Genomic DNA, 19,521 nt, shown 5'->3' with positions numbered 1-19,521 from the left:
TTTCATTGATATAAAGATACGACATTTATGTTTACTGCTATCAAGAAAAGCTTGGTTGTACAACAACACTGCAGACACCTGAGGTACACAGAAATCCTTGAAAGAAGGACACTTTGAGACCTATCAAGTTTCAGAATTCAAAAAGCCCCACAAATCTTTTAAAGCATTTATACTTGGTCTGAAGCCACTGAGCAAAACACACAGTTTTAAATTGCTTGGAAAATTCCAGTAGACAATCTGACTGTAAGTGCAGTCACAAACCCAAAAATCTGTCAGGTATGGAAAAAGCTGCTCAGGAAGTAAATGGGAGAATTTGCTGCCCCTCACACTTCCTAAGTTAACTCCCAAGTGGCATCTTACAACAACTTAGAAGCCTCTTATTAATTTCTATTTTATTTCCATAATAGTCTGTAATTTCTATTAGTAGCAGCTTTGAAATTGGTTTTTTGTTTTCTTTTAATGTCCTGTTGAAAAATGAAAAATATTTTAGTTTGTATTCTAGGATAACCTGAGCTTCCTGGGCATAAAGGCCTTTTAGACATCTTTGGGAAGCTTGCAGTGGGAGAAAAAAATCAGAGTCTTGGAGCTGTGGCCAGCACTGGACCCTCTCACAAGCCTCAGCACCACAAGATGATAAGAGTTCTCATTTTCAGAGTTCTGGATCTTAATTCTGGGAACAACTTGTGTCACAGTATTACAAAATATCACTCAAATTCAGATAATGAAAACCATTTCTCACTTCTGAAAATTCTGTCTGTTCAGTGCAGTGAAACCAAGAATCACTAAAAGGCCTGATGCAATCAAATGTGAGGCTTTCCTTGATGATAACAAAATCATACCAAATGACAAAGGTTTTTTTTTTTTTCCTAGCTGGCCATGCATCTGCTGTGAGGTTTGTTGGGGATTTTCTTTTATTATAATTTTTTTTAAATTTACTGTTCAGTTGCAGACTTTTAGAAGCTAGATTAACTCTGAGATTACTTGGGTTAATATTTGGTGGCTTTTGGGGAGCTTTCCCTTTGCTTCTGTTGCAGTTGAGTTCTGTTTTTGGCTTTAATGCTGAAGCTGTTATGCCAGCAGTGTTTGTCACAATATCCATTTTGCCATTCTGAGGCATGTGGTAAAATGGTAAAAAATGAGAGATGTTAGCTGAAGAATAAAATTGGCTCTTGAACCAGAAGAACAATCTGCCTCTTCCTGCCCCAACCTGGCCCCTGTGGCTCACCAGAGAGGTGTGCTAAAAAGGGATTTTCCCTTCAGTAAGTGTGTCAGCCTCAGCCTTTTGTGCATGTTCCCTTTGACAGAAAAATAGGTGCAGATGCAAACGTGTGTCTTAATATGTGGGAACCAGATAAAATTAGAGCTAGACATGGTTTCAGAGTAAATCAAAATATTTGAGCACAGGCTTCTACTTCAGGACTTCCTTTATCCACTAACCATAAGGGCATGGCCTCCCAAGTACCTAAGCATTTGCAAACTCAGGCCTGCTGATTAAAATCCATGTTCCATGTGAAAATAATTGGATGGCAATTTGCAAATTTAAAAAATGCAAATCTATTCCCTTTCCTGGAATGGAGAATGCAGCATCAGGACAAGCTGCAACTGAAGGAATCATAGACTGAAGGATGTGCTGAGAAGTTCATACATTTTTATGGCAAAAATTCCTGGCAAAAGGGGAATTGGTTTACAGACACTTATACATTAGCCTTGAAAGTGATTTAAGGTCAGACTGAAATGCCATTCTGTGGAGTGCAATTTGTACTATTCACTCCAGAAAATAGTTACTGAAAATGACCTGCTGTCTCTGACAAATAACTTCCTGATGAATAACTGACACTATAGGGAAGGTTACACTTTTGTTTCATTATTAACTTTCTCTTAACTCTTAAACATTTCATTTGCCCCTCATTTTAAGTCCTAATCAGAATAATTTCCAAAGGTGTTATTTTCTAGTGTGGGGAGGGGTTTTTTAGTATTATTTCATAAAACACACAATCCAAGACAGGTACTCCTAGCACCTTACACTGAGGTTGTTGAAGCTCAACAGGACTGTCAAGCTGTCACTCACTTGAAGCCCAGCCCAATAACCAGCCAAGTGAAAAGCTGCTTGACTTAGAAATATAAATAAAAAACAGCCAGCATGCCTCTAGTGCAGAAATATCCTGAAGTGTCCCTCTTTAAGCTCTGAAAACCGCACACACACACATTTTACAGGCAAGAAGGGCTATAAATGCAGATAGCATAAGGGCACTGCAGATTAAATACTGCCAAGTATCTGTGTGAAGCATTGCAGCACCCTCAGAAAGGGTCCAGGTGAGCACATCCTTTCTCTTTCCTCCTCACATCGCCCATATCCCCCAAATCCTCTCCTATGTCCCTTTCTGCTGGAGAGAGGCTAACGTGAGGATTTCCATGGATCATTTGTGGCTTGTAATTTCACTGCTTGGTTCTGCACTGACTTGTGCTTCACCGGGCTCGTTTCTCCCCCGCCTCCGGGAATCCCCATCCCTCCCTGTGGCTTCTCTCTCCCCCACAGGTTTCTAATCCCACTGGTCTGACCCTGCGGTCTCTCCTTGGGCTCGGCTCAGCTCCGTGCCCCGAGGTCATGAGTCATTCTGGAGCTGGCGGTTTGCATGTGAAAGGAGCTGGGTGTAATTTCGGATTTCGTAGAAGAGAGTCACCTCCCTTTTACCTCCTCACCGATTTCCTGCATCGTGCCTCGGCGTGCAGCCTTCAGAGTTTTCCTTTCCCCGTTCCCACTCCCCTGGAGTCACGCAGGTAAGAGCGCCATCCCTCGCAGGTGGACCATTCACGGTTTAATCACTCCTCTCCTCTGCACCCCTCCCTCCTCCCGTTCCTAGTTTGTGGAAAACGGGGAAATTCCTCTATTCTCGCTATTTCAGGGGAGAGGAGTGAAACTGAGAGGGAAACCCAGAACAAGTTTCTGTCGGGCTTGTTAACCACTGCTTCGCTGCAGGCAAAGACAATCGCCTTAGCAGGTGGCTTACGATTTTCTGTTTGCAATACCACAGAAGTGTGGGTTTGAATCATCACCATTTTCCTTCTCCTCTCTTCCTATTCATCTGAAAGCCTTTCTGACACTTCCACAGCTCTTTGTGTCCCGTGCCTCTGCTCATTTCCAGCTAAATCAGAACTTCCAAATCCATCAAAAATGACAAGTGTTTTGGGGGTTACACAGATCCAAGGATCTGTGTTGTCAAAGGCACATCTGGCTACAGAGTTTGACCCTTAGGATAATGACCAATGGGTTTAGCTGACCTTTGAAAGCACTATAAAATGCACCTTCTCAGTTACTCTTCCTCATACCAGAAAGTAGCTGTATCAGGGAAAAAAAATGCGCGGCAAGTTCATTGCATCATTTCAGAAATCCTCAAGTTTCATGCATAGTCAAGCCCCACAGAGAACATCCCCTGAACGTTCTTTCCTGGCAGATAAACATTGCAAAAGTACACTGTGATTACCTTAAGGGAACACAAAGTTCTCTGAGGGCTCAGCCTCTCTTGGGCAAGAGGTTTGGGGTCCTCACACAACTCCGAAGCGCTGCTCTTCCCTATCAGGTTCCTTATTTCAACATCCAGCTCTTTACTTTCACACCTGCTTGGGAAGAAAAAGCAATGTTAAACTTCACACCAGAATTTGAGGCTTTCTTCTGAATGTGAGATCAGAGGTGATCCTGCACCAGGCTGCAGCTCCCTTCCTTCCTGGTAACACAAGCAGAGAGCACCAGGGCAGTGACACACAATCTCCAAGTGCTTTGGGGCAGAAATTAATTTAAAATACTTACACAAGAAGCCTTTATGAATTTTACCACTTTTCACCTACAAAATCCAAATCAACCCTTTTGGGGATTATATGAAGACTGCCACGTGCCCTAAACCTCACCCACTAACAGTTTCAAGAATTTTAAATTCAGCTTCAGCAAAAATGCAATCAGAATAGTTGAATAGGTTTAGAACTGCAGAACTAGGTGCTCAAAGTCTTTTGAGTCCAAAAGCCTCAAAGTTCACAAAGTCTTTTAATGGCACATTTTGTTTTCTCTAACACTTTGTAGCACACACCTGACATGCATTTTCCAATTTTTTTTTCCCCTTAAAAATTCTTTTTAAAAACATTCACATCTTGTAAAAAAATTGGTCTGTTGAGAACACTTTTTTTTTTTTTGGTGGGAAAATTCTTTTCTTCCAGTCTCACTGCTAAGGACATACAGGACTTAGGTGCACATAAGGGTTTGTTCCAAATTTACAGAACAAACTCGCAGCTAGGGCTGATTCACTTCATACACTGTCATGGTGGAATGTGACTTCCAGATAATTAACTGAAATACAACTTGCACAAGCCCCTAAATCTCCTAGATCAACCCAAGTTATCAAGAAAGACTCATCTCTTTTGCAAGCTTAGACTTCATTGCCTAATCAATTTAAACCAATTTTAAATATAATTAATGCGTGACCAGAAAGCAAACTGCAAGGCTCAAAAAAAAAATCACCCATCTGTTATAGCAAGATTACTTCTTGATTTCAACAGAAAATATTTGAACCACCAGAAAAACTGAAAGCTGTAGGAGTTTGTCAATTATACTTCCTGAAGTTTAGACAGGCAATCCTCAGGGACTGAACTGCAGGTTCTGAGGAAACCCTTGAAGCAAAATTGATAAAATTGCCCAACAAACAAAGCCATTTATCTTAATCATAAGAGTAAGCAAGCGTGGTGAATTTCATGCTGATAGCATAGAATGATTCATTTAATGTGCCATATTTAAAACACAGAAACCATAGCAGAAATGTATTTTCACTAAGCATGGATACAAAATCATTTCCAACAGGAAATAAAATACCAAGAGTAGCAAATAAGGGCCAGTAAAATTCCAGAGTTGGTTTTTTTTTTTTTACTTGCTGCTGGCAGCTCGATAAGCTGTACTTTCACAGCCATGAGGATTAGAAAGAAGACCTTCCCAAGGCACGTTTTCATGAGCTCCAGGGCGGTGCAGGAGGCTGCAGCTGCTCGGAGGGCTGGCCGAGGGTTCCCAGGGCTGAGCCGTGCGTGGGACGCAGGTGAGCCCAGCAGCGGCACGGGTACCGCGGGGCAACTCAAGGAGAAAACTGCGGCAGGAAACAACGAGCCTTGCGACAGAAATCCAGCCCTCCTCTGGCTGACTAAATGTTGCAAAATCCTGGAAAAGCCAGGGCAAGCGGCACTTGTTCTAAGCCATTCTCTGCTGAGGTTCCCACAACTCGGGCTGTAGCCAGAGCAGGCGCTCTGCGCTCTCAAAGGGCGTTTCCCTGAAAAACAGCACCTTCAGCCCATCTGGACTCCAGTTCCCGATGCCGTCTGAGACAGCTTTGTGCTGCAGAGGTGCACATGCCCTGGGCAGAGCCCTCGCTGCCTGCGAGGCTGCTCAGAAGAACTGAAAAGCCGCAGCACGGAAGCAGCCCCGGGCTGCTGCAATTCACCGCCGCCAGCACAGCCTGCTCCCCCAGCTCGGGCAGAGCAGCCAGGGCTGCCAAACTCTTTTAAGCCAAATGAAGCTGCGAAGCCTAAGGAAAAGATACTCAGAATAAAGGAGCAATGCCTGGGTGCAGCTCTGGGGACTGTGAAAGATGAGCAGCAATCTGGCAGCAGTGCAGCAGCAAATGCTTAGGCAGGCTGCACTCAGCTCTGCTGCTGGTTCAGCCACTGCAAGTGGAGATGTGTGACCACAACCTCCTGAGGTCAGAGCATGAACCAAGCTGAGAAATACGCCATAAACATGGGGGATTGGCTTTTAATATATTTTTTCAGCCAGGAAGTGTTCATTCCTCTGCTCACCACAGTTTGATCTTGTAGCTGTAAATGATAATCACCTCTGGCTGCTCCTGCCCTTGTCTCTCCCTACATTCCTCTTTCTGGACTTACCTGGGCAAGAGCAGGACCCAGCTGTGCCTGGGTAAAAGAAAGAGAACTACAAAAGGCTCAGATCTCTACAAACCAATTTCTGCTCTGTGTATGAAGACTAACACCAAAGTCAGAAAGTTACTTCATTTTTAGACTGAGGAACTATTACTGCATTTATCTGCATTTTATCATCAGCCACTCTGATAATCAGGAGGATACATTCATGGTGAGCTAGAACATTATTCAGATCTGCTGTGTGGATCTGATCAGAACCTGGACTTCCAGAGCATGGAGAGGCTCTGAGTGCTTGATTACACCAAGGGGTGCGTGATCAGGAGCTACCCCAGACCAAGACAAGCTAACTACCAGAGCTTCCCCCAGAGAGCTCTAGAGGGCACACAGCATTCAGATTCTGCACAGAACAGTTTTCAAAACTGCTTTCTGTTTCCTGGAGGTCACAGGTACCTCTGCGCCATTAAAACTCTTTATGAAACATTAATAATATTTCAAAATAAGAAAACATTAAAAGCATTTTTCTGTGGCCATACAAAACAAACTATATCCCTTCTACATGCTAAAGCTTTCTAAAGTAGACAAAGATATAAAAACTACACCTAGCAAGCCGTGATTACTGCAGGAGGCAATAAAAGATTACAATGTTAAGTCTTCTTTGTAGACTTTGAGTTAGCTGGAAAATTTCCTTTTTTGAAAAATTAAGATATTTGACATGAGAGCAGAAGGTACAGATGTCATGAAGGAAGCTGGCCTCCCAGCACAAGTTTTAGCAGCTTGCAGGGAAAGAAGAGAGCCCAACCTTCCTCACAATTTCCACGTCAAATCTGAAAAGCCATGTCCTCCAAGAATAAAAAATTAGGCATGTTCCCTGCGGTTTTCAAGTTGACATATCCATGCAGGACTTCACTGTGCACTCCACTAAAGCTATTTTCATTTCTCCCATGCGTTCAACTTGCTGCCTTTAAAACGGTTTCCACTTTTTGCCCCATGGTACATCTTTGCACCACTTCATTTTTAGGCTCCACTGGCCTATTTATAATTATTGATATTATTTACAATAGTGTAATGCTCTAAGTAATAATGATTGTTTGTTTATAAATGGTTGCATACTTTTTACAGCAATTCCAGTTTTAAGTGGAGAGTGAGATCATGATCAGCCCAATGCTTTGGGTTTGAGTGGCATGGACTGAAGGCTGAAAAACAGAATTCCTCAAATAAGAAGGTAGAAGCTCCATAAGAATCCCAGTTTTGCATCTCTTGGCTTTCCCTTTTTTTTTTGCTGGGAACTGGCATTATTCCTTACTCATATCAGTTAAATGGCAACAATGGACATACCTACAAGATGTCCCGAGGTATTTATTGCACAGCACTAATACCAAAGCCATATAATTCTATTTTAAATATTAATTTCAAGGCTGGTGTGCTGGGGTCATTCTCTTGTGGTGGTGAAAGCACAAATACACACCATAAACAATTGTGAAAAAAGGCTTTAAGCCAGGATTTACAGCCAACACCATGGAGCCATATTTTGATGGGAAATGAACTCCAGAGCTTAATGGTAAAACATGTGCTTCATCCCCTTGGGTGGGCTTTTGGGATGCAGGATTCTTGTTTGGCTAAGCCACGGAAGTAAATTCATGGAAAAAAAAAAAGAAATTTCTGCATTTGAATTAGGGAGAAATTTTAAATGTTCCAAATTTCAAGACAAATTGTTTCAGCTAATATTTCCCTTATTTATGATAACAGACTTCATGTGAGAAAAAGGCCTGTAGAATAAGGGGGAGAATCAGATTGAGTTACAGAATATTTAATCTAACTTGCTCTAGAAATAGACTTACAATAGGAATAAAAATAGGGATATAATTTTTAAAAATGACAGTTTATCTCTAGAACAAGGCTAAAGACTTTCCAGTCCAATAAGCAATAGGAAGAAGAAAAACTTGCTGAGAAAACAAAAATACTTTTGTTACTGAAAAAAAATTTTGCAGCCCTGTAAGCTCTTAGAAGTTTAGCAGACTCTGAGCTGATAGGGAATAGTTAAAAAGTGGTGCAGCTCCCTAAGGACCAGTTGTGGTACTCCAGTACTCAACACTCTACTCAAAGTTTCGGCTTGGGAATTTGAGCCAGAACTTTTGAAATTGAGCTCCACTCATTCCATGTTCCACCTCACATGTGCCACCATAAAGAATAGTTTATTGGGCATAAAACATACTGTGCTGGGACAGACACAAAAAGAACACCTGCCTTTGATGATTATGAGTAGATACTTAAAGAAAGAGTTTAGGGAGAGAAAAAGCAGCAACACGTTATTTGAAATTGTTTCTAGCTTAATATTTTAACCTGAGTTTCACCCCCAAAAATTTATCCAGTGTTTCAAGAGCATTGCTGAAAAGCCAGCCAAGCATCAACTGAGATCTACCTGGCAGAACTGCTCTGTCTTCAGAGGGAGATGTCCCACAGGTCAGTGTGGGATTAGGAATAATCTCACCCCAGTGCCAAGAAGAGAGCTCTGTAAGGCGTATGATAGGGGTTAAAACATGCACTGTGACCATAGCAGAGAAACCACTTAAAATTTTCCCTCCAATCTGATGTAGCCAAAACATCTGCCTCTCACCCCATAAACGTCCCTACACTTCTGTTCCCTTTATGACAAAGGAATGGGCCTTTTAAGGCACATTTAATAGCCAGCAGCTGTTGGGCTGTCAAATGCCACATCTGGAGAAGCTGTGTGCTGTTAATGTGAGCAGAAACAATTATTCCTTAATACTTTTGCTTAATTTTTAGAATTACACAAATGACAACAAAAGGGGGGCATGGTCTAAATGGAAACACATCTGGTTTCCCCTGAAAACAAGCCCCCCAAAAAAACCAAACCAAAAGAGGGGGCCCAGTGATTAAGTGAAGCAGCCCCTATAATCCATCCCAGCTCAGTGAGGAGAAGGAAAGCTACTGTTATACAGGCACTCAGTGTCTCAGTGTTTGACTACTCCCCTCAGGAAATTTGCAACCTGCAAGAAGACCATGGCTGTTGTTTTGCATTAAATGATGTTACTTATCACATGATGCTGTTCCCTCTATGCTTGCATCTTCCTTCCCTTGGGAAGTTTTATGCTGCTGCCGCACTCCTGTAGTCTATACAGTTTGTACATCAGGAAAAGAGCATCATCCCCCTTCCACTTGGATCTTCCACTTAATTATACTACCAAGACATTGACTGTCTTCCTGATGGACAGCATTTGGGCTGCATTTAAACCTCAGGAAAGACAATTCAATTATTTCCACCAACTTTCTCAGGCTTCAAATGATCCCCGAGTGAGTTGCAGACAGCTGTCTCCCTGGAGAGGCAGCAAGCGGGGCACTGTCACCCAGACTCATCCCCAAGGCCTCACGTAGCTGCGTGTGGATCACCACTGGAAAGGGAATGGATTTTTTGCCCAGAAAATCAATCAATTGGAAAGCTTGGCCAAGCAGAGCCACCAAGCAGCACGTGCTGCCTGAGCAGATGAACTCCCCCACCGAAAGGCACGCATGCAGAAAGCTGTGGGGAGGTGGCAGGAACGTGTTGAAAGAACTGAAAGCTAAAAGGACACAAAGGGAGGCAAATAGAGATGTTTTCAAGCACTCGCTCTTTTTCTGTGGAGATCAACACCTAAAAAAGCTTGTGCCCCTGTCAGGGCACTTTGCTGGCCTCAGAACGTGCCTTTTTGGAATGGTGTCCCTCCCATGGCCCCTTCTGGACTGGCTGCTTGCCCTGCACGTTCAGCTGGAGCCCCACGAGTCTGTTCAGGTCTTCCATGCGCTCGTTCCTCTGGAAAGCTGTGACCCTGATGCAGTGCAACTGCACAGAGCTGACATTTTTAACTGGCACTTGACACCACTGCTCTCTTTTCAAATCAGGCATCGCCACAAGCAGCCCATTGTGCCTCCTGCTTCAGCCTGGGCCAGGATGGGGATGCTTTACCAACGCCCTGCTGAGCTGGGCTCACAGCTGGACCGAGCCTTTGGAGGAAAACAAGCCCATGATTCATTGGAGTCAGGATCTACCACACAGAGCTGAGGTATTTGCAGTGATCTACTAACAGCACAAGCAGGACAGACAGATGAAAACCATTTGGAAATGCAGCCAGGAAATGTAATATACAGTAGCTGACAGGGGACAACCAGCTCTTGAAGTCAGATCAGCTCCTTGCCTGTGGTGGCTGCCAGGCAGCTTCAGCTGAAAGACAGAGGACACTCACTGCATCATACTTAATACTCTCAGTGTCATCAGTAGGACAAATACTACCTTGTGAAACTGCAGGTGCCCAAAAAATGTTTAAAAAAAGGAGTTTTTCCATGTTGCATTAACACAGTACCTTTCCATCTCAACACATGAATGGGGGCACAGTTCCATGCAATCCTCTTCATCTTTCTTCTTCATTTTGAGCTCCTCACAGTGAATCTATTAGGAACAGGGAAGGAAAAAAAAAAGAGTTTTTAAGGGGAAGTAAAAAAAAATCAACAATCTAAGAAAAAAAGTTAAGTAACCAATTACAATGAGAACAGATAACAGTGTCTTGTATTTCTCTTTTATTCTTCATAAACTACAAATGGTTGACAAGCAAGCCAGGAATCTACTTCCTCCTTCCCAGCACCATACTCTATTAAGTCCACCACTGTGTCAGGGACAGCTCTGCAAGGGCAGGAGCAACAACAAACTCCGGCTGCTGTGACAAAAATCTACCCAAGGAGCAAAGCTGCCAGCAGTTGCAGGAACATTGGAAGGGTTGCAAAAAGGGCTTTTATTAATCATCCTAAAAGGATCAATTATTTTTCATACTCTTGAATTCAAGGATATCCTCACATTGTCCAAAAAATCCCTATGCTTCATGGAAGTGCCCAATAAAACTACTGCCCCCAAATTAAGAGAATTTGAGTAATGACTCTGATCTAAATCACTTGGAGAGAAAAGGAGCAACATATAAGTTATTCAGCATGAGTGTGTTGTTCAAGGACTCTACAAGCTCCTAACAAGCTTCCCTCTGGTCAGGCAAGTTACTCCCCAGCATTTCCAAAGAGAAGGGAGACATAAAAAATCCCAAACCAAGCTCCCAGAGAAAAGGGTTGCTACAGGGTAACAGTAAGCAGTCCACATTAAGCTAATCCCTTGAAACTGGAGATTTTGAATTAGAACTCCAAACACAAAAACAAGCAAGCACCATCTCTCCATCTCAAGTGGAAGAAGACAGTGCACAAAGAGTGAGCCCACATCACCTCACCCAGAGGAATCATTCTGCTCCTGTGCTGCAGGCTGGTGACAGCCCTGGGGATCTTTCCTCAGACGCCTCTAGTTCATCAGAAAAGGAGCACAGAAGCCTTATTCTTCCTTTTAGATCAAACAACACCATTATGGTAATTGCTGGAACTGAAAATTGACAGGTTTCATAAGGCCTGTCTTAAGGACAGCAAGGTGACCACTGAAATGAAGAGGGGAGCCATCCAGCTATTTATAAGCAAATCAGTTTTCAATTACAAGTCGCTCTCCTTATTGCTAACATCAACTTAATGTGAAACCACAGCTGAACATTTTATGGAAACCATGCTGCTTCATCTATGTGCAGGGCAGAATTTAAAATGAAAGGTTGCCAGCAGAAGATCTGAGGTGTTTGGCATCCCCCCCTTCTTCATTCCAATTCCTGCAGGCATTTCACACGTTCTAAATGCATCTGGTAATCACTAATTACAAGGATCCTATTAAGGAAAAAAAATGTCAATTCAGTTTCATGTGAAACTTGATTCCAGCTTGTCTGAGTTTTATGAGTGTCTGTTTAATCATAACACCCTCACGTTGAAGCATGGAAAGCTGCATTTGATTGATTTCAATGGGAGCAGCAGACACGGGGGACTAGTGAGGATTAAGCCTTATTTTGGAGTGCCTGAACTTGGCCTGCATGTGTCTGACTAAAAAAACATAAAATTTGAAAAACATTGACCTGGAATAGACACTCCACTGTCACTGAAACAACAACAACAACAAGCAGCAAAATTACTGAAAGGAAGCAAAATGAAAAAAAAACCCAAACTGACCCAGAACACCACAGAACTCAGACTGCTACTCCAGCCCTAATTTGTCCCACTGAGCTTTGACATTTCACCAGTTTGAGATGTATTTGCCAAGCTGAGCACGGTATTGCAGCCCACATTAAAAGGATGCAGGTTAAATGTTACTGAAAATATGACACCCATGTTGCTAGGAGTCATGTAAGAGGCAAGCAACATCCTGGAAAACTGGAAAGGAGAAAAGCAGTGGTGAATAAACAAAAATATATTTATTCAGATATTTTCTTATTTCCTGCTTCTGCAGTGTGAGCCAGATTTGGGGGCCCTGCTGGGGAGCTCTCTGGGGCTGCAGTGAGGGCACTCTGGGTTTCCTGCGTCCCTGCTCCACTGAGCCAGGGAAACACAGAAAAAGCTGCTGAGAGCTGACAAGTCCCACATCCCTGTGTGGCCCAGCTGCACACCCAGGCAGCATAAACTTGCATTTCTGCAGAAGCCCTGCTGCTCACACTGCTGAGGTGGGGGAGGTTGTGCAGGTCTCCTGACTCTTAGTCATATGCAGATTTTGCAGCTCAAATCCAAATCTCCACTTGAGAACCTGAAGGAAAGAGATGCGACCCAGCCGTTGTGCCCCACGCAAGTGTTTGTTATTAGGACAACCACAAGTTTTTACAACCATAATATGCAGTGTAATGCTGTAGGTTTTTATTTGATCTGGCAGACTGAAGCCTAGATGGATAAAATTCAGCTACTTCAAAGAATTAAGGCTCTGTAAAAAAAGAGGGTTGTAATGGTCATGTAAAGGATTGCCCAGAATTACATAAATTTTCTGCTTTCTGTCAAGGCTTTTAAGAACAGGAACACCCTGAAGTAAAACAGAATCAGTCCTGCTCACAGATTTATGGGGTTTTGCAATAATTGGAAATGTTTGTTAAAAAGTGTGCAGAATTTCCTTGGTGCTCACCCACCAAATTTATCACGGCTCCAAGCCCTAAGTAATTTGTAGATACACCCAGAATAGGTCAAAAAGGCACTTGTTTGGCTGGAATATTAATTTGCATTAAAAACAAGTTTCCCACATAGAAAAAACATATTTGGGGATGAAAAAAAAATACATTGTTCAAGAAAGACAATGAGACTCACTAATCCTAATGAAATCTTAACTGTAAAATTGATTACAACCAGAGAGGCACTCATCACACTGGTGTTTCAAAATATTTTTCAAAGCGCTTTTCACAAACATCCTTATTGAAAATGTTAAATCCTGCACTGCTCTCGCTCCATTCTCTTTTTCCTTCCTCAAGTCTAGTTCTAGCTTAAGAGCATCTGATGTTTCCAAAGCCTTGCTCATTTTACCCAAACTTGCTCAGTAATTCACTTTTATTTAATTTGTACCAAAGCAATATTTTGTAGGAATGCAATGTAAAATGAATGCCAGAGATGAGCCAGACTAAAAGCACAGAAAAGGGGAAAGGAGATGTTTGGTTTGGTTTTCCTGCCTAGATCAACTCCATGGTTCAATTTTACAGATCACCACCATCACCAGACATTGTCCCAGTAAAGAGAACAGAAAAGAAACAATATGCCAAATAAATTAAAGTACATGCTGACAAAATTCACAAAAGGAATAAACCTACTCATAAGTTACCTTTCCAGTAATACACATTTTTCTGTTGTGAAAGCTGCAGGGCCTGTCACAGCCAGGCTGAGTAAATTTGCCTCATTTAAGCATTACCCAGATTGCAAAATAGCTCCAAAACAAAGTGGAACAAACACCATCACCAGTGCTGTTGATAAACAAGCCAGCTGGTTACACATTATTTGTGCGTGGCTGTCGTGTAGGAGGAGTGGGAAGGAGAAATGTATTATTACAGTAAATATGATCAAAATGGAAGAACAACCAGAGAAGTAAAAGATCCCTTGATGAAAGAGAGCCTAAGCAACATTCACTGAAACTAATCTAAAACAGGAATAAAACCTTCAAGAGTTTTTTGATGAAGAAATCAGAGAACATTTCTACCATCTCCCCCTACGTAGATATTCTCAGGTTTGGTTCTCAGAGTTGCACCTGAGCCAGCCATTACCCTGCATGTCTGTCTGCCCTTTGCTGAACATGCAGCTTCATGCACACAAATGCTGCCTAGAAAAAGCCACAAACACAGCATGATCTGCCAATTGTCTCCTCCCCCTGTTATTTCCTGATAATGTGCTGCAACTTCAATGTAAGACAGTTTTGACCAAAATTTTGAATCCAAAGCTTGATTATAGCCAAAAATAAAGTGTAGACAGTTTCCTAGAGTAGATAGATAGTAGAGTAGATAGTTATGTCTTGCCTAATTTGCTTGGGACAAAATGAAACCTGCCCTGGGTGATGCAGGAAGATTTTATGCTGAATACCTGAAGCTAATCTCCATTTTAAGTACTATTCTCCTTTATTAAGGTAACAGTAGATTTTGAGCAGCAATCCCTGAAAAGAACTCAATTCCCAGATGCCTTCCCACAGAGCTGTGATATCCACAACTTGATAAACAGTGTGGGCTGTGCTCCCCCATATTGGGTTTGTGAAAATGCTCCTCTTGACACACAAATTCATGTCAGTGGTGAGTGCAAAACACTGCTTTAAACAACAGGACCTTATTCAAAATCAGTACAACAATTGTTTTTTCAATTAGAACTGAGACAAAATCCATTTGCAGGCATGTTTTTCCCTTTGCCAATCAGCAAATTTCTAAGCATCTTTGGACTGAAGATCTTGAGAAGATCTAAAAGTCAGAAGATGATTCCCCAATGAGTATAAATTCCTCCTTCAAGTTGAAATCAGGCGCACAAATGCCACCAAAAAGCCACCACAGTTGTGCTCAGCCTTGGGTGATACACATTTTACATTTTACACATTTACATTTGGCTTACCATGTCAGCCACTCCACACAGGCACCTGCACAAGTGAGTTTAAAGCACACAGACTCATTTGAAAGGCCACAAAACACGAGCTCAGTGCCAAAAATATCATGACCACACTTCCAACATGCAAAAGAGTCACATAAGAAGTGACCAGAGGAAGTTGCAAATATCATCTCACCAAGCCATCAAAGTCACACACAGCCTACCTCAAAACACTCTCAGTACTTCTCCTGTTAAAAATGAGACTCCTCATTTTTAATACATTTAGAAGAAATCTCATCTTCATGGCCAATGTTCAGTTCAGCTAAAGCCAAGAAGTGCACAGAGGTCTGGGTACAAAGTCCATGATACTTTGAGCACACTTACTGTACACAATTTCTGTGGAAGCAAATTGTTAATACAATAAAAATGAATTTTTTTAAAACTATATAATATTTTGAAAAAATAAAACCCTCAGGAATTAATATCTTTTCCATGCTATTTTCTCATTATCTGTGTCCCACTTTAATTTGCTCAACAAATTATTTGGAGGTGGGCAAGATGGGAAGGAAGTACTTATTTGTTAAATGTCAACTGTAAATTATACAGCAAAAGAAAAAAAGGTTTTTTAAAATTATTATTCACTACCAAAGCACGGATAGGAAGCTTTCAGAAAGATAAAATACAGAAGTGAAAAGGAAAAATGCTGCAGGATAAAAGCAAGATTAATAACTATGATATTCATTGATAGCACCCAAAATGTGGGGCTTTTGCTGAAGAATTTTTAATAGAGATGTCACTGCAGGGAAACTGATGTCCTGACAGGAAAGGACAAAACTTTCTTGTACAATACAAAGCAAGAGATAAAAGTTAGGAAGTATCAAATCCATGACTTTGGAATCAAATCTGTGCAGTATAAGGAGGTGGAATATAAAAAGTAACAGAAAGGACATTGCTCTGAGAAGCCACGTGTCCGTAAAAAAGGCAGAGGCAGCCCTAGCTACAAAAAGCAATGTACCAAAAAGAAGGGAAGTTTAACAGCAAGAAGGCAGGAAAAGTTGATTTAGAAGAGGAAAGCAGCTCTGTTCTCTCTAAGATCCATGCCCTCCAAACAAGCTTCAAAATCCTAGGACAAAAAACAAACAAACAAACAAACCAACCACAAAAAAAACCCCAAAACAACAAAGGCGAAAGAAACAAAGAGCTCACAGAAAGGTAGGAACAATCCAAGCAGCCAGTAGCAAAAAATCATTGGCATTTCTTGGCTGGCAGGAACACCAGTCCTACACAACTCAGAAGCATATGTTGCTTTCCACACATGCCAGCACTCCCACATTCCGGATATGTGGTACTGCTGCTGCCAGAAATTTGGACTGTGCCAGCAGCATATTACATTGTCCTGAGGATCCAGAACTGAGCCAAGGAAGATGACAACTTTTGCTCGATTTTGGGAGGGAGGTTGAACAGTCTAGAGCTCCTACAGATGCCACAGCACAAACAGGAATGTGCCCTCTGGCAGCAGAAAACACAGGCCCTGGAAAAAGGAAGTTGTAATACTGCAGCTCCAAGTATTCCTTACTCAAGGTTAGGATGCCTCAAAACTTCTGAGGTGCAGCATCAATAACAATTTACAGCTACAAGGCAAGCAAAATATCACCTAGCCCATTCTCAAATGCTATGTGGATTATAGAAAATGATTTGTAGTAGATGTCCTAATGCTTGAACTGCCTAAGGGAATCCTGTGCCTGCTCCAGGCAGAGTCAGCAGCTCAGGGAACATCCCAAACCTCACAAAACAGATGAAACTTGCCAAGTTCTCAGCAGAAACCCTATCCAAAAAGAGGGATTTTGGTCAAAGCCAGTATAGGTGCACTGAATCTTTGTACCACTAAATCTACCCCAAAGTAATTGGGGTAAATAATAACTGTTTAACATAGTCATATAACCTTTACTATTGCTGTACTCTTCACTGTCCAAGTTTATTCAGGAAAAGTAAATAAAAAAACATCCCTATAGTCATTCTATAAAAAGAGTAGGAAGAAATTACAAAGCCACTTAGGAAAAAATAAACCTTTCAAATATCAGGTTTTGGATTTGAGGTCCTTTTGGTAGATGAGAAGGGAAAAGAGGCACATGACTTCACTCCGAGGCTAGGAAGAGACCTAGCAGTACAGATTTCCAAAGAATGCAGCTGCTACTCACCATATTTAGGGAAGGTGTCTGTCTCTGCACTGCCAGGTTAGGAAGACATCCCAGTCTCAAATAAAGGCTCTCTGAATCAAATGAGAACTAAGTGGTTTGGAGGCAAAAGTGTATCTGTGTATATATATCTCAAGGTTTAACCTACACTACACCCCAGGCTTAAGGGAAACCCCTTTCCTAAAGTCATTCTAGCATTGAGTGCACATTCATATCTCTCAAATACAGCCCACACAGATCTACTTGAAAGCACTGCTTGTAAGAGACCACAGAGGATTCCCTCTCATTCTCCAGATTAGCACGGAACAGTGACACAACGCTTCGCCCACGCGCCAGCGAGAGCTGCTCGGTGGGAAAAGTGGTGGTCTGGCATGGTGGAAAAGCTGCATCAACTCAAATTGAACAGAACACAAATATCAATCTAGAAGCAGAATAATTTACTGTAAGGGGCAAATAGGTCAGGGAGCCGTTTCTAGGAATGTATTTTTATTGAGAATTTATTCTAAAGGTTTCCCTTACAGAATCAGTGCTCAGTTTGACCAGCTACAGTCTCCTCATCAGCCGTGACATTCAGCTCTGCCCCTGACCAGAAACACCACCCTATCATATCTGATTTTCATTCTGAGGAAGAGTGCTTGTAGAGGTGAAGGCTGCAGAAATGTCTCCCCTTCACCAAACAAGAAGTGATGCAGCATTTTCAAGAATCTACTATTCATTCCAGGCTATAGCCCACTGCACACAGGAGCTGATTAGTCAAGTTTCACAGATGATAAAAATTATCGTGCTGTCACCTAGAAGTGAAAGATTCACGATAGGTAAGCTCAGAAAAACACTCATCTCTAAGTCTGATTGGTGTATCAGTTTCGGTTTTGATGACAACAAGACCTGTGCAGCTCTGCACCGAGGACTAAAAACCCTGCAGAGATTTTTAGGAGATTCCTGCTGTAACACTGGTGATCTAACTGCCTTGAGAGCGTTCCCATCCTTCCAGCAGGAATATCTCAGTTGCTCAGGAGAGCAGGGCGCAGCTTTTTCTGTCAAAGCACTTACTCAGCTCCTCACATGCACACAAAGAGCTGTCATTTGCAAATTCATGTTCAATTCACTGCAGGTTGGTTCAAACAAAACTATTCTGCAGGCATTTGCAATTATAACAGAGGAAACAACAGGCCAGGATCAGGATGTAGGAAACCAAGGCCCAATTCTTTCCCCTGCCTTTTCCTGAAGGGAGTTGAACTGTGTTTGTACCTCCTGTTGAACTACTGGAGATGCAGGGTATTTCTCCAGTCTTTTGCAATAGTGTTCCACTCGTTAGGAAGCATTTACTGTCACTTTCTCAGATAAAATACTCATGACTTCAGTTTGATGGCTCACACATTTACCAACAAGAGCTCAGATTTACTGGCTGCCTGCTTAAAATAAATTTTTTAAAAATGCAACAGCATCAACATCTTCCACTTCTCAGAACAACATCCTATAGACTCAGCTCCACATCAGTCACTTGTTCTTACCCTGACCTCTTGTTTAATTTTAGATAAGCATTTATAAAAAGCTGAACAGCCTCGACAGGGGACGTTTGAAACCCAGCAAAGGCTTAGTAGCAAAGTGTTGTGAGGTGAGTGACACTTACTCAAATCCAAGCAGCAAAAGAAATCAAAGCCAAGAGGTAATCCTCTGAAGAAAAATGCTTTTCCCACTGGATGACTGAATAAGAAGGGATTAGCATTAAATATTACTCAGCAATGCATTCACACAGAATACAGTGAATTTAGCCTTCTGTGGTTTTGGCTTTCACTGCACTTCCACACAGCTTTCACCTTTGGACTGACCAAGAGGCTTAATGGCAATGGGACTGGAAATAGTTCAGGGTATGGCTGTGATTTTGTCAGCATCTGACAGTTCAACAATGATGGGGCTAAACTAAAACTTTGCATGTGTGCAGCTCCTGGGTTTATTATCCATCACCTGTTCAACAGAACCACTGTGGTTTCTGCCAGGGACACCAGGAATAGCCACTTTCCTCCTCATACAGGACAAGGCATAGCCAGGACTGGTAAGGCTTTAAGGTCAGGTGCCTTCTTATGCCATCCCACGGGCTAAGAGAAGCGACCAAAATTGAGAATTGACTCTGGGAAACATCCCCTGAATAAAATGCAGACCACAAATATTTTAACTGGAGTCCTTCTGAGACTGGACATTTCCTGTTCTGCTGGGCTACTCCAAGCACCAGCCATGCCCAAAGCAGGCACAGGCAGGGATGTGATGCTCCATCTGTGCAGCAGAGGTTAACAGGGCACAGCATCCTTCCTGCTTCCAGAGAAGAGATGAACATGTGGGCCCTTCCTTTCCTGTTAGCAGCAGCATCACAGCCCTCCTGACTCAAACAATTAGAGGGTTTTCTTTTTTACCTCCTGTAAACATTGGTGATATGAAAGTATTGACATTTTCAGCACAGCAAGGCAGGCACAACAAAGTGTTTGGTGGAGGCAGAGAAAAGCAG

At 42.2% G+C, this 19,521-nt stretch overlaps 1 protein-coding gene across 1 annotated transcript in view; it reads right to left on the bottom strand.

The window, feature by feature from the left end:
* TNIP3 (TNFAIP3 interacting protein 3) overlaps positions 1-9,808 on the bottom strand; it is a gene marked incomplete at its 5' end in the record, with an annotated part of 31,477 nt that extends 21,669 nt beyond the window's left edge. Inside the window, 4 exon segments of the mRNA XM_084204027.1 lie at positions 3,483-3,615; positions 5,142-5,215; positions 5,914-5,940; positions 9,608-9,808. Coding sequence (XP_084060153.1) covers positions 3,483-3,615; positions 5,142-5,215; positions 5,914-5,940; positions 9,608-9,808 — 435 coding nt within the window.
* Between the last annotated feature and the right edge of the window lie 9,713 nt (positions 9,809-19,521).

The sequence above is a fragment of the Fringilla coelebs genome (assembly GCF_963513975.1).
Source record: "Fringilla coelebs genome assembly, chromosome: 4".
NCBI lineage: Eukaryota > Metazoa > Chordata > Aves > Passeriformes > Fringillidae > Fringilla > Fringilla coelebs.
This window is presented reverse-complemented; position numbering and strand designations above follow the sequence as displayed.